The sequence below is a fragment of the Pollachius pollachius genome, assembly GCF_949987615.1.
Source record: "Pollachius pollachius genome assembly, chromosome: 13".
Classification (NCBI taxonomy): domain Eukaryota; kingdom Metazoa; phylum Chordata; class Actinopteri; order Gadiformes; family Gadidae; genus Pollachius; species Pollachius pollachius.
Genome location: NC_136946.1, coordinates 4011998 through 4033699, shown reverse-complemented (window position 1 = coordinate 4033699; position 21702 = coordinate 4011998). Strand labels below are relative to the sequence as shown.

General features: G+C 48.2%; 1 protein-coding gene across 1 annotated transcript; it reads left to right on the top strand.

The window, feature by feature from the left end:
• Window positions 1–66: 66 nt before the first annotated feature.
• slc44a4 (solute carrier family 44 member 4) lies at window positions 67–20606 on the top strand. Its single transcript, XM_079749267.1, has 22 exons — window positions 67–280; window positions 6320–6368; window positions 7026–7099; window positions 8604–8682; window positions 9014–9113; window positions 9394–9513; window positions 9991–10051; window positions 10328–10439; window positions 11444–11527; window positions 12323–12435; window positions 13286–13408; window positions 13757–13856; window positions 14228–14320; window positions 15007–15109; window positions 15543–15805; window positions 16202–16296; window positions 16726–16829; window positions 17831–17904; window positions 18450–18520; window positions 19354–19448; window positions 19829–19913; window positions 20153–20606. The coding sequence occupies exons 1-22, from the start codon at window positions 238–240 to the stop codon at window positions 20251–20253; spliced, it is 2142 nt and encodes a 713-aa protein (XP_079605393.1). The 5' UTR covers window positions 67–237; the 3' UTR covers window positions 20254–20606.
• The last annotated feature ends 1096 nt before the right edge of the window (window positions 20607–21702 follow it).

Here is a 21702-nt window from a genome sequence, read left to right as displayed (position 1 = left end):
CGTGGCGGATGCTCGCGAGCGGCGCGCACAACAGGTGCGTATCCTCCCCACAGGTGCACTGCGCTCGTGACGTTACGCTGTCTCTCGCAAGCGCGTGGAGGATAAAGATTTTCCCAAGTCGTTTTCCGCGTCCACTCATCACAATCATCCCTGGCTCAGTTGATGTCGTGGTTCGGTTGAGAAACGTTCGTTCTTACATTTTAAAAGTCGCGTCAGGTGATTCAGGAGGAAGCCGACATGGGCAAGAAGAAGGACAGTGATCCGGACTCGAAGGAGTATGGTGAGTTGTCCCCGTTACCTGGGCACCCGGTGGCGAACCTGTTCTGCACCGGGCGAACCGCTCCCTGATGGGATTCACTTCTGTTCCTGTTGTTTTGGTTCAAATGCAGAACTCGAGTCAGAAAGAGTTCAACTGACGAATGTTTTGAAATATGTTAATTTATTTGCCCGCCTTTCAAGAGTTCCTTGCAAGGAAAGAGCTCATTTTGTGCTTGTTGTTTTGTGTGAGATCATGTATGAAGTTTGTGTGTCACTGTATCAATTCATGTTGGATTTAGGTGTCACCAAATAACTGATATTTTATCAAGATGAACTTGTACTTCCAATGCATGAAACAACTAGCTGGGCTTTGTTTTGCAATACAAAAGACCCAACATGTAGGAGGCATTTATGAACAACTAACCAAATGTGGCTTTTGTTAGTTTTGCCTGACAACTCATTTCTTAGATAACGTTGGAAGGCGGCCTACACACGATACATGATAAGCCAATGTTCAGTGGGTTCCCAAATGTGTTTAGTCACCAACCAGACCAAAATGGGTAGCCTGCTGAAGTCATTACGGAACTGCCTGATTAGCTCTTAATAATGACGTCAACCCTCTTGCTGGCTTCGCAGGATGACTTGAATCCCAACAGAAACTCATCACAGTAACGTCATCAGAAATATCAAGTGGGTTCCCAACCTCTGGGCCGGGAACCCACTTGGGATCGACTGTTATGCATATGGGGTCACGGGAGATTGCTGACGTTTGAAAACGGTTGTCTGACTTGTGCTGGAAGGGGCCTTTTTAAAAAAATTTAAAAAAGATCTAACGGTTTTTAAGGTTACCAGGACATTGATAGTAGTAGGGCCAGATGTCAACCAAACGCACCGGTTAGGAACCGACACACAGACTTGTGACACACACACACACACACACACACACACACACACACACACACACACACACACACACACACACACACACACACACACACACACACACACACACACACACACACACACCCACGGCGTGTGTATCGACTTTGTGATCAGCGTTGTGTCGTCTCCATTCGTTTGCACACTTTGAGTACACTGGCGTTCGGTTTCCCTGTTGACTTTTCTCGTTGGCATTTAATGTGTTGTTTGAGGCCGGACTCCGGGTAGCAGGAGATCTCAAGGAGGCACTTTTAAACCAACAACCCCTCCCTGGAGGTAAATAATAAGTCAGCTTAAGCCTCTGCCCTGATGGCTGGAGAGAAAATGAGGAGACAGAGAAGCAAGGAGAGCAGCATTCGAGATGGGCCTCTGATACCTAGCGCTGAGGCTAATGTGATCGAGGGCGAGGGGGGGGAGGTTTCAGGAAGCTTAAGTTCATAGAAAAGGTATTGCAAAGCTCTTGTAGGCCAGTCAATTGCGATACAATAGAAATGGCTCAGATGTGAGACAATTGCCAGTCTGTACAGCACAAGTCGAGGATATGTTGTGGTCTATGGGTGTGACTACACTGACTTTTTGCTGGTACCTATTCCTGTAGTTTGCAGCTGCGTTTCCTTAATTCCCTGACGCCCCCCCCCCCCCTCCTCTTGAGAACAAACCAGAATGTCAACATCAGTTTGGTGATCCAACCATCGTCTCTTGACCATTCATTGCCAATATAATATGTTCTGCTTCCTTGTACCTTTTCAGTCAGTGCCTGACACGATGATGAAATACAGCACTCGAGTCTTTTGCTGTTAATGTTTGTCAGCCAGTACTGCGTTTACGGACAACATAACAGTGAATCTAAATGAAGCCAAACAAGTACTTCACACAATGTCATGGCACAAACACTAAACTGTCTACATTGCTGTCGTTTATTTTCGTTGAAGGCGCAGTCACGTTGAATGCTCTTCTGCAGAATTGGAACACCGCGGTGATTGACCCGTGATACAGGTGACGGTCGTTTTAGTGAAGCCAGGAGAGACGGTTATGATGGTTTGATCTCCCAGACTGGTAAACCTTGTGATGTTAACCATTTTTAGGGCACTTTGGGATCTCTTTAAACGTGCCCCAGTCTAGTCAATGGCAAAGGTTGCCGCATTAAATCGTTTGACAGCGCACATCGCTGGACCTGCACCCTTTGAGCTGCAAATCTTTTGGAATTCGACATTTCGATTTAGATTCTTTGGGTCACGATTCCAGTGACGGGCAGTGTGACAAATTATGGCAATCGTCAAATTCATTAAATTTAACTACAATTTTTATACTTTTTTTTTTTTTTTTACTTTACATCTGATTTGAAATAATGTAACCGCCCAAAGGCAAACTTAAGACAGAAAAAATAACTGCCAATAATATTTCAATTATTTTGTCATTTGTTAGATTTTGGAATGATACTTCTTTACTACTTTTACTTGAGAAGGAATTCTCCACGCTTAGTCATCACTGCAGTCTTATCTATTACACCCGGATCCCTTGATAAGTGTTTTACTGTACATGAAACGAATCACTTCCTGTTCAAGAGGAACTTCCTGTGCCCTATTCTCCTGTCCTGCACTGAGGTGTTTGTTGTCAAACCGGTCCTGATGGTGTTGTGGGACACGACATTAGCTCATCTTAAAACCGGAGTGTAACCGCCTCGCACCACTCAATCCAGTGTGGATGGTCTGCGATGGCCGAAGTGTGAACGCAGATAGAACCGGTGTCCAAAGAGTCGCTCCCTCCGTCGTGTTCACGGGAGGTTGCTGACGCCAGTTATGACCTCAAAGGCCAATTAAACGTTTATATTTTACCCAAAGAAGGTCACCCTGTGAACTTTGAACATGGTTTCTCAATTTATTTCCTCTTACTCTGGTCACTCTTTCACTCTGTTCAGTTTTCTCCTTCCTTCTCACTCATTCACTTTTAAGTGTTTCTCGGTTGGTCTTCAGTCACCCATGAGTCACTTTTCACCCCCAGACCGGTGAAGTGTGATGGGAGATTCTGCTGCTCTAGCCCACTATCACGCTATTCCCTTTTTAATTATTTTTTTATTGTCCTACGAGAAGGAAGTATGTGACTCTTGTAATGGTTTACAAGAAAACTTTAAACCACTAAATACCAAACACAAGGTCATTGCAACAACAACATCACCTCATCAAAATTTTCCTTGTGGGAATATTGCATCTGAAAAATAAACAAACATATTTGCTTTATGAAACCAACACATTAATGTTTTGTTTATTTAACTGCCCTTTGTCTGATGGGAAGTTGGGTCTGCGGTTCACACCCGTACAGCAGCTCATTGATGATTAGATTTGACCATTTTGCAGATAAAAAAATGAGGGTTACATATTAAAGCAATTAAGAAGCGGGTCATAGCAAATGTCCATGCTACATGCCACCTCTGTGACTTCTGTGATAATGAACACGGCAAGGGTGTTCTCCGGAGATCTGTGTTGATGGCTGGTTTAACCGGTGCACACTGATTACTTAATGAGCAACAGGCTGAAAGACTCAACCAGCCCCAGAGTCCAATCAGACTCGGCCAGTTGAGGCTGCTTAAGCCAGCCATCATCCATACACACTCCAACACCATTAATTGCTCGAAAGAACAAATTCAAATGTGTGACCCCTGTGTTATATCATCCTGGATTCCACCAATACGCTGCTGTTATACCGGCCGTTCACCCTGTAGAACACCTTGCACCACCCTACAGAACACCTATCATTCATCCTGTCATAACCGGCTAGGTTAGTGCAGGCATTCTCCAGACTATGACTGGGGAAAAAGATATTCTACTTATTTTGTGATAAACACAAGGGGCCAATGGCTGGATGCAGCTACACTGAAGTTTAACAATCTGGTATAATTATTTACATTCAAATTTTCTGAAACTCAGGTAATGTCTCCCACCGCTGGAGCGGTCCGGGTGCCAGAAGGTTCTGGGTTCGAACCCCAACGCCTGCAGTTCCCGAGGGAACCCTTGAGCAAGCTGAGATCAGACCTGGGAAAAATCCGCTTCTGAGGGTAGCCAGGCTAAGTGGCCGAGGCTGAAGCGGTCCGCTGAACGACCACAGGGTGAACACACCGCTGCCTGGGGGCCCGTCCGTCAGACCTCTGGGAACCAGGGCCGCTTGGCTCTGAACAGAGAGCCGTCTGTCTGTCTGTCTGCAGGTGAAACCTAACCCGGGTGGATGCCGAGAGCCTGAGGAACTGGTTCCTTGTTCTAAGCCAATGGGTTTAGGACCAGGACATAATCGTATATTCAGTGGGAGTGGCAGTAGGCTCTACAGGTTATTGGAGTGTGGCATGTGACATTTCCAGCAGAACAAGGCTTATTAAAGCAGTTGATTTTCGAGGCCTCAATCTTCCCGGTACGAGTGCAGTTTCCGTTTTTGGTGCTCCGATCCCTGTATATCGGGTTTTGCACGGTGATCCCTGCCTCTCCCCCCCCCCCCACCTCGGCCAAAGCAGCGTCCAGGATTCAAATCCTATTCAAATGTCCCGGAGTGCTCTCTTTCCAGGCTTACAGCCTCCCTCTCTCCCCCCCCCCCCCCCCCCCCCCCAATGGAACAGGGTTCTCAGTTGGAAGAGGCAGTTCGTCTTGGACTCTGGGGAGAGTACGCACCCCGTCCACGGCCAGAATCACCTGAACTTGTCAGCCGACTGAATGCTCATGCAGAGCTCATTTAATTTATGTTTAATGTTAAGGGGAAGTGGTGAAAATGTCAAAGGCGCCAATTAAAATCGGTTACACCGATTTTCCCCTGAAAACTGAGGAGAACCCAGGCAAACAACAATGTCGGTGTGTACAACTGTTGTGTCCCAACCCCAGTCCCCTCCCAAAGTACCTTTAATCCTGACGAGCACAGGGCACGTTCTTTTGTATGACCTTAACGAGCACAGGGCCCACACTTGACACTGCACTTCCTTGGCTCCTGAGCAATACACAATAAAGAGGTTGATCGTCTGTCGAGAACATTGTAGGACAGAAAGTCACAGACAAACATTCCTTTGTAGTAAGATTACATCTTGGATTGTCTTTTGAAATGCATTATCCCCCTCTGTCTTCACTCCCCCTCTGTGAGAACTTTGAAATTTCGACTTAAAAAAATACACAAAATTGTCAAAAAGAAAAATGTTAAAATCTAAAATAATGTACAGATATCTATCCAGCTTTTCTGCACTTTCTATCAAACATTTAAACATTTTGTGATCGCTTGAAGCTAAAATCGAGATCGAAATTCGATTAATCGCCCAGCCTTAGCCCCTTCTGTGTACAAGTGGAAGTGGATCTCAGAACTCACTTAACGATCTGGTCAGGTGAGGGGACCTGTCGACACCAGTTGTTGATCCTTGAGGTGTGTTTGAGGACTGAGGGTCAATGCAATACTCTGTCGATGACTAGTGAAATGTGAATGATCTCACTTTTTTTTCTCGACAATCCCAATTTCTAAATATTTGGTGGCTCCTGGGTCCCCCTGGAGCCGGGCCAGACAAACAGAGCGCTGGCTGGGAACTTTGTAGTCACTTGTTTCAGCTCCACCCTCGCGTCATCTATTGTTCCAGGAAGTTTGCGTTCTCTCTCTCACACACACACACACACACACTCTTATCTTATCTTATCTTGAGGTGACGTTAGGGAATGGTAGCTCACGTGTGGCCATACCTGTCCAATGACAAGACGCTATCTTCGTGCCACACTGAACTGAACTGAAATCTAAATGCGTTATTTGAATCAATGCATGTATTCTCTCAATGTGTACTTTGTTATATATTGTAGCACATATATTTAAATACATTGCAATCAGTTAGGATGCTTTTATATAAAAAGATAATGGATGTAATATATATTCATAAGTGATACCTTTTTTATGATTCAGTTAATCGTGGCTAATTACTACACATAACGATAGGAATATAAAGTAATAACGTAGAGAGACTACATAGTAGTAACCCAGGTGTCTCTCCGGGTGTGTTCCAGTTATCTCTCCGGGTGCGTTCCAATCGCCTCGTGTGTGAGCTCACTAGGATGAGTCGGGCCTTATCATATGAGCTGTGATTGATTGGTTCTCCTGTGTCTCCCCGTCTCCCCAGGTGAAGCGGCCCAGTTTGACCCCACGTTCCACGGGCCCATCCACAACAGGTACCTGTGGTTCACCCATCGGTCACATGTCCGAATTAATGAGGCCAGGAACCCTTCTCTTCCCACACTCTTATCTGTGTTTGATCAGCTAAGTGCCTTGGCCATAGAGGGCATGTCGACACGCCTGTGACCGAGACTCTGCAAGACAACAAAAACTATTTTAATTGGTGCAGCTGACATTTAATTTGATATTGCGTGAAATGGGGGTTGACATTTTCTTCTTTTACGATGTGGTTGTTATGATTCATTCATCGGCAAACCAAGGTTATCCATTTTGATTTAGGTAATTGGAATCCTAGGAATGAAAAAGCTAACTGTGGAGACTACCAAAGCACTAGTCTCGGCGGTATGTGACATAAAACCTCAGTTATTATCTTATCAAATCAAACTTTCTTTATAAAGCGCATATCGGCCGCAAATATCAATACAAGGTTCTTAACAATACAATGAAAATAAACAAAAATAATAATACAAATAAATATATAAAATGAATTAAGAGAATGCTGAACTAAATAGGTATGTTTTAAGGTTATCATCTCATACCTTCATCCACCACTAAGCCAGCATGTCGTCAGCCCTTATAGATGATGGATGTAGGCATTGAGACTGATCTTATCATCGACTCCTTCAGGGTTTCTAACAGTCTGTTTCTTCCAGGAGCTGCACGGATATAATCTGCTGTGTGCTGTTCATGTTGGTGATCCTGGGCTACATGGTCGTGGGGATTATTGGTGAGGCACGGACGATCTTCTACCTTTTTTTTTTTTTTTTTTAAATTACAGATAGTATTTACCTATAGCTATAAGACTGCAGTCCCATTGAGTTGCTCCATGGTTTCACCAAAGATTCAAGAAGTGTACCACGCCCAGCCCAGCGATATGTTGTTTGCGTTCATGGGGGGGGGGGGGGGGGGGGGGGGGGGGGGGGGGGGGCAGGAAGTGACATGCAGAGCGTCAAGAAGCAGTACTCGGTTTTTCTCAAGAGTGTGGAACCAAATACAAAAATATATATGAATCGATCTTTATTGTTTAAAAGTAACCTATTCTAACACCAGGTGTGAGTGGGATTAGCCGTTACAGGCCAACTTGTGATGTCAGAAGAGGCAGCTTTTCAAAACGCCTTGTAACGGCTAATCACACTCACACCCGGTTGTATAAAATGTCACCTTTTAAAGACGATCCTTACGACTGACCAGCTCTGGAGTCGGTACACCCGGTGAATGACCGGGTGCGCAAGACCTCCATACTGCACCAGAGATCAAATTAATCATTAATTAATTAATTAATTAATTAATTATTAATTATAAATACTTCAACAGCCTTGCCGGGAACATCACTTTTCATGTGTGCGGCTGGGCTCATGAATTGGTAATGAAATGTAACTTTAGTTTCGGTTTGGGTGACACCAAATATTCAGTTTTTGAAGGTTAAATTACAAAAGGAATTTGGAGAAACGTGAACTTCATTGAAGGAGTGCTCTGGCTGTGTTCTGGTTCTGGTGAGGTCTGTATTGTGTTCTGGTTCTGGAGAGGTCTGTATTGTGTTCTGGTTCTGGTGAGGTCTGTAATGTGTTCTGGTTCTGGAGAGGTCTGTAATGTGTTCTGGTTCTGGAGAGGTCTGTATTGTGTTCTGGTTCTGGAGAGGTCTGTATTGTGTTCTGGTTCTGGAGAGGTCTGTATTGTGTTCTGGTTCTGGTGAGGTCTGTATTGTGTTCTGGTTCTGGAGAGGTCTGTATTGTGTTCTGGTTCTGGAGAGGTCTGTATTGTGTTCTGGTTCTGGAGAGGTCTGTATTGTGTTCTGGTTCTGGTGTGTTCTGGTTCTGGAGAGGTCTGTATTGTGTTCTGGTTCTGGTGAGGTCTGTATTGTGTTCTGGTTCTGGTGAGGTCTGTATTGTGTTCTGGTTCTGGAGAGGTCTGTATTGTGTTCTGGTTCTGGTGAGGCCTGTATTGTGTTCTGGTTCTGGAGAGGTCTGTATTATGTTCTGGTTCTGGTGAGGTCTGTATTGTGTTCTGGTTCTGGTGAGGTCTGTATTGTGTTCTGGTGAGGTCTGTATTGTGTTCTGGTTCTGGTGAGGTCTGTATTGTGTTCTGGTGAGGTCTGTATTGTGTTCTGGTTCTGGTGAGGTCTGTATTGTGTTCTGGTGAGGTCTGTATTGTGTTCTGGTTCTAGTGAGGTCTGTATTGTCTTCTGGTTCTGGTGAGCACTGTACCTCAAACGCCTTCACTGTGTTTCTTAGCCTGGCTCTATGGGGACCCTCGACACGTTCTGTACCCGCGGAACTCCACCGGCTCGTTCTGCGGCATCGACAACAACAAGTACGCAGAGAACTGTCGCACATCCCCCCCAATGATCTCTCTGTCTGTCTGTCTGACTCTCTGTGTCTGTCTGTCTCTCTTTGTCTGTCTTTCTCCGTTTGTCTCTGTCAATGTCTGTCTGTCTGACACCATTCATTAACAAATATGATCATGTATGAAGGAAGAGGCTTGTTGAGTGACCAATTCTAGCCAAATAGTTGCTTCCTCTGGGTAAGATCTGTACTTTGAGAGGCTGTCTGCCTCTTGTTCATCTCTCTCTCTCTCTCTCTCTCTCTCTCGCTCTCGCTCGCTCGCTGCCTGTCTCTATCTCTGTCTGTCTGTCGTCCCGTAGAGGCAAGCCCAACGTCTTCTACTTCGACCTCCTCCAGTGCGCTACGTCCACCAACGTGATCGCTGCCGCCCTCAACGGACTGCAGTGTCCCACCACTCAGGTGCTCAGAGGCTGCTGACCCCCCCCCTCCATCACACCCCTCGGTTTATCAAATACAATGTCATACGTATATTAACCTATTTGAAGTTATATCCACGTTTCCTTTTCCATTGTCGCTGTCTAACGTATTTCTTATATATTCTCGTACTAACTCTGTATAGTTTGTATCTTAAAAAACAAACAAGCTCATTTTAACTGGCTGAAGAAGCCCAGGTAAACTCTTCTAGGAGGAGCTATGCTATCCCCCTCCGAGTAAGCCCCGCCTCCTCCTCCCTCCCCAGGTGTGCGTGGCTGAGTGCCCCAAGGTCTTCTGGGGGCTGACGAACTACCTGGGCACTCCGGCGGAGGCCTTCAACCAGAGCCTGTGTAACCCGTCTATCAACCTGGCCACCACCACACTGGTGAGGTTCACACACGGCGTCCACGCCGCTGGCCCCAGCCGGTGCTCTGCTGTGGCGACGTTCATCTCGGGACGGAGCCTCACTCTGTCGGAGGCGGTCGTCGTGGAGACGGCAACGAGTCCAACACCACTAGCTCGTTGGCTATGCGTGTACTTCCGTTCCTCTACCCCCACCTCATCGGGAAAAGGGCGGGGCTAACATGGATAAGTCGGCGGCCATGTTTGCTTTCGTCGATGGTTTGTAAAAAAGTTTTTGCAAGCCATAGACGCAAACAAACATGGCCGCCGATTTTTCGTTATGTTTCGACCAATAAGTTGCGCTCTAGCTGTAGTCCTCCCTGAGCAATGTGGCCCCCAGCCCCTTTCCTGCTCCCCCATGGCTCGGTGGGCTCCTGGGGTCATGTTTTGGGCGAGTGTTTTTGATTGTTTTGAAGGATCTGATTTAAGCGTGTCATCTAAAAGTGTCTCCGTTTCTAAGAGTGTCACCGAGATCGTGGACAAAGAGCTCTGTCCGTTTTTCTACACGCCGACCACGTCTGGTGAGACTCGCCCACGCAGACACGCTAGACTCTACACCATACATACACATACATACACGTGCACTCACACTACACACACGGTACACCTCCACTGCTCACGCATACACACACACACAATTCACACTATGCAGACATACATTTCACACTGTACACACATACACTCAAACAACGCACACACAGACACTCAAACTACGCACACACAGACACTCAAACTACACACTTGATCTCTATATTAATGTAGAGTGACAGGTGTATGTATTTTGTGCATGTGTGCAGTGCTGGGGAGGTGTCTTCCTGATGTCACAGTCCTGGGCGAAATTCCGGACTATTTTAGTTCAATCCCGAACCTGCCCCCCAACCTCAATGATTCCCTGATGAACGGCACACAGTAAGACACACACACCTATACTTATACACACACCTACCCTGCACACACGCTCACACACACACCTACACACACACCCCTCCGCACACCTACACACACGCTTATACACACCTACACACACACACACACACACACACACCTACAACTACACACACCTTCACACACCTTCACACACACACACACACACTCACCTACACACACACACCTACACATACGCTTACACACACACACCTACAACTACACACACCTTCACACACCTACACACACACACCTACACACACACACCTACAACTTCACACACCTTCACACACCTTCACACACCTACACACACACACACACACCTACACACACACACCTACACACACACACCTACACATACGCTGACACACACCTCTACACTTAAAAACCTCTACACACACACACACACACACACATCTACACGCACACACCCCTACACACACCTACACACATACACACTCCTAGACGAAAGCACAAGCCTACACACCTGTACACACACACACTCAGTGTATAATACTAACCCCTGTGTGTCTCTCTCTTGCTAGGAATGGGTCAGTACACGCGTGAGTTCTCGCGGCAGTAGTTATGTAGTTCCGCTAGTTGCTGCCCTCTGGTGGTCAAATCCGTACTGCTTTCTATTCTTTTTAGACCGCCACTCGCCAAACTAGATTGTAGCACCCCGACAGTGTTTTTGGTGGTTTAGTCCACGTTCAAATAGAACGGTTTTGTTATGGTATAATAAAATCATGGGTCGGGTTACTGATACGCTGGGACCATCAAAGGTGGTTTGTTTTGTGTAAGCCTGGGATGAAGGTCAGTATCTGGCAGATGACATTGCATCATAGAGACAATAAACACCAAAAACAGTCTGTCCCACGCACACAGACACACCTATAGATATAGATCTATCTAACCTCTATAGATGGATAGATAGCAGACGGTAAATCCCTGCTTTTTGTCAGTATAAAGTTGTGCTTTGCGTCTGCCAGGGACATAGTGAACGGCTTCAACGCCAAGGAAGTGGGCGTGAGGATCTTTGAGGACTTCGCCTCAGCCTGGCCCTGGATTCTCCTGTGAGTCACATGGGGCCTTCCCCTCTACGCTGCTCTACCATATTCTACTCTACTCTGTTCTGCTCTGTAATACTCTGCTCTGTTCTACTTTACTCTGTTCTACTGTTCTGCTCCTGCCTCCTACTCTGCTACTGCCCTCTTATCTGTCTTACTGTTAACGCTACCCTTTTCCCTCCTCCACTATGCTCCACCCTACTGCGCTCTACTCTGTTTTCTACTCTTATGTACCATACTGTTTCTTACTATTTCCTCCCCCCTGTCTCTGTACTCTCCTCTCCTGCTCTCTCCTCTACTGGTCCCTCCTCTACTGGTTTCTCCTACTCTGTACTCTCCTCTCCTGGACTCTCCTATACTGCTCTCTCCCCCTCTGCTCTCTCCTCTCCTGCTCTCTTCTCCTCTGCTCTCTCCCCCTCTGCTCTCTCCTATACTGCTCTCTCCTCTACTGGTCTCTCCTCCTCTGCACTCTCCTCTCTTGGTCTCTCCTCTCCTGCTCTCTCCTCTCCTGCTCTCTCCTCCTCTGCTCTCTCCTCTCCTGGTCTGTCCTCTCCTGCTCTCTCCTCTCTTGCTCTCTCCTCTCCTGCTCTCTCCTCTCCTGCTCTCTCCTCCTCTGGTCTCTCCTCCTCTGCACTCTCCTCTCTTGGTCTCTCCTCTCCTGCTCTCTCCTCTCCTGCTCTCTCCTCCTCTGCTCTCTCCTCTCCTGGTCTGTCCTCTACTGCACTCTCCTCTCTTGCTCTCTCCTCTCCTGCTCTCTCCTCCTCTGGTCTCTCCTCCTCTGGTCTCTCCTCTACTCCTTAGTGGCCTGGTCATCTCCATGCTGGTGAGCATGCTGTTCCTGCTGCTGCTGCGCTTCACCGCGCCCGTCATGGTGTGGCTGCTGATCCTTGGCCTGCTGGGCGCCGGGGGCTACGGTAAGACCCTGATCAACCCCCCCCCCCAGAAGCACCCCTGAGCTGCCCCCGGGGCGGCTAAACCCCGCACAGCTTGTACAGCTCCCCGTTACAGATACACCTGATAAAGTAACACCTGTTACAGCGACCCCTGTTACAGATACCCCTGTTACAGATACCCCTGTTACAGATACCCCTGTTACAGCGACCCCTGTAACAGATACCCCTGTTACAGATACCCCTGTAACAGATACCCCTGTTAGATACCCCTGTTACAGATACCCCTGTTACAGATACCCCTGTAACAGATACCCCTGTTACAGATACCCCTGTTACAGATACCCCTGTTACAGATACCCCTGTTACAGCTACCCCTGTAACAGATACACTAGATACCCCTGTTACAGATACCCCTGTAACAGATACCCCTGTTACAGATACACCAGATACCCCTGTTACAGATACACCAGATACCCCTGTTACAGATACCCCTGTAACAGATACCCCTGTAACAGATACCCCTGTTACAGATACCCCTGTTACAGATACCCCTGTAACAGATACCCCTGTAACAGATACACCAGATACCCCTGTAACAGATACACCAGATACCCCTGTTACAGATACACCAGATACCCCTGTTACAGCTACCCCTGTAGCAGCTACACCTGCCATAAAAACGCCTGTTACAGCTCCTCCTGGTACAGCTATACCTGTTACAGCGACAACCGTCATAACTACACCTGTAACCACTGCAACTGAACCACACCTTCAAACACACCACCATTCACCACAGTGTCGAAGACCAGGGCTTCAACATGTCCTGAGACTATAATAAGGAATAATCCATAATGTCCCCCGCTGGGTACAGGCATCTGGCACTGCTACTGGGAGTACGACAACTACAAGACCCGAGCGGCCTCCATCACGGACATCGGCTTCACCACCAACCTGGAGGTGTACCTGCAGACGCAGGAGACCTGGCTGGCCTTCTGTGAGTCCAGTGGGGCGCTCATGTCATGTTAAGATCCCCCAGGTGACGCTCTGTCATGTTAAGATCCCCCAGGTGACGCTCTGTCATGTTAAGATCCCCCAGGTGACGCTCTGTCATGATAAGATTGATGTGATGTCATGTTAGGATTCCCAAGGTTGCTGCAGACTCCCTGTCGACTTCCATCCCAGTATGTAACAGGATGAGTGGAGCCTCAAAAAACACAAATGTTTTTTGCTGTATGTTTTTTTTTATTCTGTAAAGCACATTCACTCAGTTTCGCTCTCTCGCTCTCTCCCTCCCCCCCCCCCCCGCTGTTTCTCTCGTGGTCTCTCTCTCTCTCTCCCCCAGTGATCATCATCGCTGTGGCTGAGGCCATCATCCTCCTCACCGTCATCTTCCTCAGGAAGAGGATCCTCATCGCCATCGCTCTGATCCAGGAGGCCAGCAGGTAAGAGGTCACCACAAGGGGATAGAGTGGCTATAGGTTATATAGCTTTAGGTGTCCCGGGGTTAAATCATGTTTTTGATTTATTTTCGTATCTCTGACCAAAACACCTGGCTCTGGGCTTGGGACATTCTGTTTAGCAGCAGATTTCCCCAAAATGTTACGGATAAGTAAATCCCATGAATTAAATCTATTATATCGAGAGATTGTTTTCTTTTATAAATTTCTTAGATTTACGTAACCAGCTAACATTTCAAGTCGAGTCTGAAGTCTCGAAGTAGTTCTACTCCAGTCCGCCTACAGCCCCCTTTAAGGTAACCATGACGACGTGGTGGTGTAAGGTCTTCATGTCTGTGTACGTGTGTGATTGGCAGGGCCGTGGGTCACATGATGTCCACGCTGCTCTACCCTCTGGTCACCTTCGTGCTGGTCCTGATCTGTGTGGCGTACTGGGGCATCACCGCCTTGTATCCTCTGTGTGTGTGTGTGTGTGTGTGTGTGTGTGTGTGTGTGTGTGTGTGTGTGTGTGTGTGTGTGTGTGTGTGTGTGTGTGTGTGTGTGTGTGTGTGTGTGTGTGTGTGTCATTATGCATGTGTGTGTCATTATGCATGTGTGTGTCATTATGCATGTGTGTGTCATTATGCGTGCGTGTGTCGTTCCGTATGCGTGCGTGTGTCGTTCCGTATGCGTGCGTGTGTCGTTCCGTATGCGTGCGTGTGTCGTTCCGTATGCGTGCGTGTGTCGTTCCGTATGCGTGCGTGTGTCGTTCCGTATGCGTGCGTGTGTCGTTCCGTATGCGTGTGTGTGTCTCACAGTATGCGTGTGTGTGTGTCTGTCACCATGCGTGTGTGCGTCTGTCAGTAGGCGTCTGTGTGTCTGTCATTATGGATGCGTGTGTCGTTCCCAATGTGTGTGCGTGTGTGTCGTCAACATTCGTGTGTGTCTGTCACCATGCGTGTGTGTGTCTGTCACCATGCGTGTGTGTGTCTGTCACCATGCGTGTGTGTGTCTGTGACCATGCGTGTGTGTGTCTGTCACCATGCGTGTGTGTGTTTGTCATTATGCAAATGTATCTTGTGTGTGTGTGTGTGTGTGTGTGTGTGTGTGTGACCCCTCCCTCTGGCTGTCTGCCTCCTTGACCAGCCGACAACAGGTACCTAGCCACCTCGGGGGCCCCCATCTACCAGGTGGTGGCCCTCAACGTCAGCCAGGGCGACTGCGAGCGCTACAGCGGCACCCAGGAGTGCGACCCCCTGGTGAGCCGACCGCCCGGACCCCAGACCACCGTGTCGCCTCACTGTTGCCGTGGAGACGGTGTAGAGTAGGGATCGACGCAGTTTGATCGAGCCTCATAACGTCTTTCTCCCCCACCCCCACACCATGCCTCCCTCCTCTCCCTCCTCTCACCTGCTCCTCCCCCTTCCTTGCGCCTCCTCCTCCACCCACCTAAACCCATTACCACCTCCTCATCCCTTACACTTTGCCACCTCCTCACTCCCACACCTCTCCGCCTCTCTCCCTCCAACCTTCCCTCCCTCTGTCATCCTCCTCCTCCTCCTCACTCCCACTTCATCCTGTCCACCTCCACCCCTCCCTCCCTCCTCCTTCCCCCTTGCTCACATCCACTTCCTCCTCCTCCTCCTCCTCCTCCTCCTCCTCCTCCTCCTCCTCCTCCTCCCCCCCGTCCAGAACTTCAACTCCTCCTCCTCGGCCCCGGGCTGCCCGTCCGCCCGCTGCATCTTCATCCGCTACAACGACGAGGGGCTCCTGCAGCGCAACATCTTCAACCTGCAGATCTACAACGCCGTGGCCTTCCTGTGGTGCGTCAACTTCGTCATCGCGCTGGGCCAGTGCACGCTGGCCGGCGCCTTCGCCTCCTACTACTGGGCCTACTCCAAGCCCTCGGACATCCCCTACTTCCCCCTCAGCGCCGCCTTCATACGCACCCTCAGGTGAGGCTAGCATTCCCTAAGGACACCCCAAGATAGGGGGGGGGGGATGTTTAGGTGTGTGTGCGTGCGTGCGTGCGTGCGTGCGTGCGTGCAGAAGCACAGTACGACTGACGTGCTCGCATAACGGCAGCAGGCCTGTAAATGAGCGCACTTCCTTGTTTAGTCACTAGAGGGCAGAGTTTTCTATTTTTGTAATTGCATATTAATATCCGGTGGGTAATATCCCCCCTTACTGCTAGACTATGACTGCTTTATAGGAGCTGTCGGTCATCCATCTGGGTGGACACGCCCACTCGTGATGCCACCAGAGGGTTGCTTTGAAATTGCTTACCCTGGTGTTAAAGTAGACTCACATTAAGGGTGTGTGTGTGTGTGTGCGTGCGCTCTCTCTACCAGGTACCACGTGGGCTCGCTGGCGTTCGGCGCGCTGATCCTCACCCTGGTCCAGATCGTCCGGATGCTGCTGGAGTATATCGACCACAAGACCCGCTGTAAGGCCCGCCATCTTGGTTCAGCAGACTCTGGTGCCCTTAGCGACGGTGGAGGTCAGCTAGAGGTCGTTAAGGAGCAGGGAGGGGTGGGGGGGGGCTTATTGCTCGAGGACATCGGGGATCAAACCCAGGAGCTGGTTACATGTTGATGGCTATTCCGTCAAAGTAAAAGCCCCCCTTCTCTGTGCGTATATTGAGTTACCCTTCACAATGAATTTTCAACCTAACTTTAACTTACCTTTTTTTACTTTAATAGCCCCTCCCCTGTGCTCCCCCACTGGTCTTTCTCAGCTATCTGCATACATCTATTGATCTTTTATTGTGTAGCGCTCTTATTGTGTAGTGCCCCCTGTACGTCCAGACCCACGCCAGAGCAGCACGGTGACGTACGAAGCGCCAGTGTGTCCTAACCTGCCTCTCGCTCCCCAGCCGCCCAGAACCCCTGCGCCCGCTTCCTCATGTGCTGCCTCAAGTGCTGCTTCTGGTGCCTGGAGAAGTTCATCAAGTTCCTGAACCGGAACGCCTACATCATGGTCAGCCTCCAGGGGACACTTCAGGGGGGTTTCTGTTTGACCGTTGCTTGGGCTCTAAAGCAGTGGTTCTCAAATGGCGGTACGCGTACCTCTACGGGTACTTTGGAGTACTCCTGGGGTACTGGGGAGACTATCCAAAAAAATTAAAAAAAGTGAACCAGAGAACCACTGCTCTAATTTAAAAAAAAACAGAAAAAAGAGCAGAACCACTGCTCTCTCGATTACCTCGTTGCCCCGTTGTCATAGATAGATTTTGAAAATGTGTTGTACTCATTGGTCCCATAGACCCCAATTTATTGAAGATGGGGTCCAAGTTGGAAAATCCTGTTTTGTTTTTTAAACGAGTGAACTGATGAAAGATTGAACCGATGACTGGTGCGACATGGGCGGCATGAAGGAATGAATAGACGGCCTAAGATTAGCATGATTGTGTGAATTGATGACTAATTGATTGGTTTCTTAGGTGAAAATTCTTCTATCTAACTATCGACGACGTATCTCAGAATAAACATGAAGGGTTCATTGTAATAAAGGGCAATAAATAATATCAAAGCAAAGTAGTCTCTGAACAGAGAGACCACTCAGCTCGACCAGCACACAGAGGCTGAGCTCTTAGGCGAGCCCTGAACAGGGGGCTCACTGCAGTGTAAAAGAAGGTAAAAAAAACGTCTTTGAGGGCCCGGCTACAGATAAGAGCCACTACTCCCTTCAGTAATCTCATGGTTTAGCTCATGGGTTAGCCTTGGATCAGCTGTGGCTGTTTAAGTCCCCTCCCCTTCCCCCCCCCCCCGGCGGATAAGGGCGGCGCAAAGTGTGAAATGTTTACTCCAGATAATAACTGAGAGCGCACAGTGTCTTCGTGTCTTGAGAAAGCCTTCTGGAAGTTTCTATCGCAGTACATCAATAATGAATGAGATGCATTATTGTTACATTATGAATGAACCGATAGAGATGTGGCTTTTATTTTGAAATTTTAATCGGCCGTGATTTGGTCTCGATAGATCGCCGTTTACGGGAAAAACTTCTGCGTCTCCGCGAAAAACGCCTTCTTTCTGCTGATGAGGAACATAATAAGGTCAGTGGTCATGTGTAACGGTGTTTACATTTTATTTTATTTAACCGATGAACCATTAGTCAACTAGTGCTCATACGATAAGTTAAAGGTGACATATTATACCACCAGGTGTGAGTATGACTAGCCGTTACAAGCTGTTTGAAAATCTGCCTCTTCTGACATCACAAGTGGGCGTGTCCGGATAGCTATGTGCTGGGTAGATCAGTCTACCAGCCTACCCAGTGGACTATAGCAAAAGTTGCTCATCTATCCATCATACCTCCTAGGTGGACACGCACACTTCTGATGTCAGAATAGGCAGATTTCCAAACGTGTTGTAGCGGCTAATCACACTCAACACCTGGTGGTCTAATACGGGACCTTTAACGTTTAATGTGGGTTTCACAGCAGAAGTGTCGGACTGTATAATACAATAACACATAAGGAAGAGGTTGATAATCTTGCAGTATTGGGGGCTGGTCGGGGGGATGTTAACACACGGGTGTAGTGTCCTGGTGTGGGTGGAGTAGTGTCTCCGTGACAACGGTGTTGCCGCTCCCTGATAGGGTGGTGGTGCTGGACAAGGTGACCGACCTGCTTCTGTTCTTCGGGAAGCTGCTGGTTGTCGGGGGCGTGGGTGAGTACAAACGCGCGCACACACGCCCGCGCATGAGCACACACACATGAGAACGCACACACACACACACGCATGAGAACGCACACACAGGCTTGAGCTTGAGGTCGGGGTCGATGACCAAATTCCTTCTTCTGTATATCTGCTGGTGCCATATGTGGTGTGAATGGGATCAAACTGCCTAATGTACGGTGTATCCATGACCACGGAGAAGTTGATATACATTTAATAGTTTAGCACACACAATAATTTAAGAAACTTACAGGTGCAGCTGACAACAATCAACATTAGGAGAAGTTGGAATAGTTCATGTAGTCCCTGGTTTGCAATCGTCCCTTAACGTCATCAAACGTGCAATATAATCATTTCTGAAAATGAAATGTATTGGGGCCTTCCCACAACCCTCCTGGTCCCCAGAGACGAGCTGGGAACCGATACCAAAGCAGACCTCCTAGCCTAACCTCCTAGCCTGCTTAGCCTCCTAGCCAGCCTAACCTCCTAGCCTAACCTCCTAGCCTGCTTAGCATCCTAGCCAGCCTAACCTCCTAGCCTACCCTCCTAGCCTGCTTAGCCTCCTAGCCAGCTTAACCCCCTAGCCTAACCTCCTAGCCTGCTTAGCCTCCTAGCCAGCCTAACCCCCTAGCCTACCCTCCTAGCCAGCCTAACCTCCTAGCCTAACCTCCTAGCCAGCCTAACCTCCTAGCCTAACCTCCTAGCCTGCTTAGCCTCCTAGCCAGCCTAACCTCCTAGCCTAACCTCCTAGCCTGCTTAGCCTCCTAGCCAAAACCCCTAGCCTACCCTCCTAGCCTAACCTCCTGGTTCTGTTTGGTTCCCAGCGGTGCTGTCCTTCTTCTTCTTCTCTGGACGCATCACGCTGCCGGGGGATACGTTCCGCTCTGAGAACCTCAACTACTACTGGATGCCCATCATAGTGAGTAGACTCTAGGACCCGGGGGGGGGAACCTGACTGACTGACTGACTGACTGACTGACTGACTGACTGACTGACTGACTGACTGACTGACTGACCTGGTTCAATATGAGGCCCCCAACAGACAGGGGCCCCCATGATAGTGAGTAGACTCTAGGACCCAGGGGGGGGGGGCCCTTCCTGACCTGGTTCACTAAGGGCCCCCCAGCAGACAGGGGCCCCCATCACAGTGAGTGGACTCTAAGACCCCTGCCTGACTTGTACGGACTATTCACTCTCCAACGGCGACAGTTCAGACTTGTGACCGCTGACTCGGACTGGTCCCAGACCAGTGCTGTTTGATGGTTTTGTCCTGAGGCTGTTCCTGTGGTTCTCCTCCAGACGGTGGCCGTCGGGTCCTACCTCATCGCTCACGGCTTCTTCAGCGTGTACAACATGTGTGTGGACACCCTCTTCCTCTGCTTCTGTAAGTGTCTCCGTAGCAACGCACGCACGCGCGCACACACACCATACACACGCACACACACCTAGACAGACAAACACACCTAGACAGACACGCACACACCTACACACACACCTAGACGCAAACAAACAAACAAACAAACAAACAAACAAACAAACAAACAAACAAACAAACCTTGACCTACACACACTCGCTGTGACGCTGTGGTCCTCCCCCCCCCCCCCCCCCCCCCCCCGGTGCAGTGGAGGACCTGGAGCGCAACGACGGCTCCCAGGACCGGCCCTACTACATGTCCAAGAACCTCATGAAGATCCTCAACAAGTCCAACAAGACGGCCAAATAAAGGTGTCTCTTCCACTGCACGTTACCGTGGCAACGTGTCGAACTCTGCCCTCCTCTCTCCATCGCTCGTACGGGCGACGCTCCCAGGGCACACGTGCCGCGTTTGCGCACACCTCTTTTTAATTTGCCCTTCCTGTGCACTTTTTAAATGAATACCGATCGTGGTGACCAGATTTTTATGGTGTGTCTGAAGCATGACTGAATGAACACGAGGGTAGAATGGGATTTGCACTTTAGGCGGTGTGTGTGTGTGTGTGTGTGTGTGTGTGTGTGTGTGTGTGTGTGTGTGTGTGTGTGTGTGTGTGTGTGTGTGTGTGTGTGTGTGTGTGTGTGTGTGTGTGTGTGTGAGAGAGAGAGGAACATGAATGATTATATTCTTGGGGAGGAGGGGGAATAAATAAATATTTGCAATATTGTTTTAAGTTATGAGAAGATATATTTTTAAGGACATTTTTATTTTTTAGGATGTACATTGCATCCTGTATTTAAAGCCTTTTAGGGTACCATGCCCTTTTCTTAACGGGGACATTTCCACAGAACCAATAAAGAGAACGATTCAATTTCTAATTCTCACAATGGGATTCGTTATAATATATACTAGATCGAAAATATGTGAATTGTTGTGACATAATGCTTAAATATTCACCTGAAACGTAAAATGAACGATCGATGTTAAAGAATTTATTTTGATTGCCTTTCATGTTCTAACATTTTAAGAAATGACTTGTTTCAACTGAGAATATTTTTAATAAACCCTTTGTATCCTTGTATATATTTCTATACTTTTGAATCTAAATAAATGTGTAAATAGGTTTGTTTAAGTCCGTTGTTCGCCTATTTGTCCAAGCCAGTGTTGCCAGATTGGGCAGGAAATCGTTCTCAATCTGGCAACACTGGTCCCAGTCGCCAGGGTTTTGACTAAAGGCAAATTCAGCAAGAGTTGGGAGATAAGGAGGCCCTTTCCCAGCACTTGCTAGGCTCTATGCCGCCTGCAGCCTGCAGTGTCATCAGTTTACGCACACCAAAGATTGGAGTCCAGCACTACAGACCAGTCTTTCTTCTATGTCCCATTTTTTAGTTTACAAGGGAGCAAGGCAGAGTGCAACAAGATTAGATTAATGGATTAGGCCTACACTTTCTAACACGGCGCATGTGATAAATTCATTAAATTATTACTTTGATGTTCCCATTAACTCTTCAATTACATGAATCGTCGTCTTTCCATTTCATCATTCGGTCACACATTACCCGTTGTGTGACCATATATGGTCCTTGATCAGTGTAAATAATTGGTAATGAGTTCAGCCCTGCGACCATGGGGAGTTAGAGAAACAGGTATTTATCAAGGGAAATTGCGCACAGGTGTGCGTATCGACAAGTATATGAACCCTCAATTAACCCCAACTCTATCGCGGTACAGTATGGATTAGTAACTTTCTTGTTAAAGGAG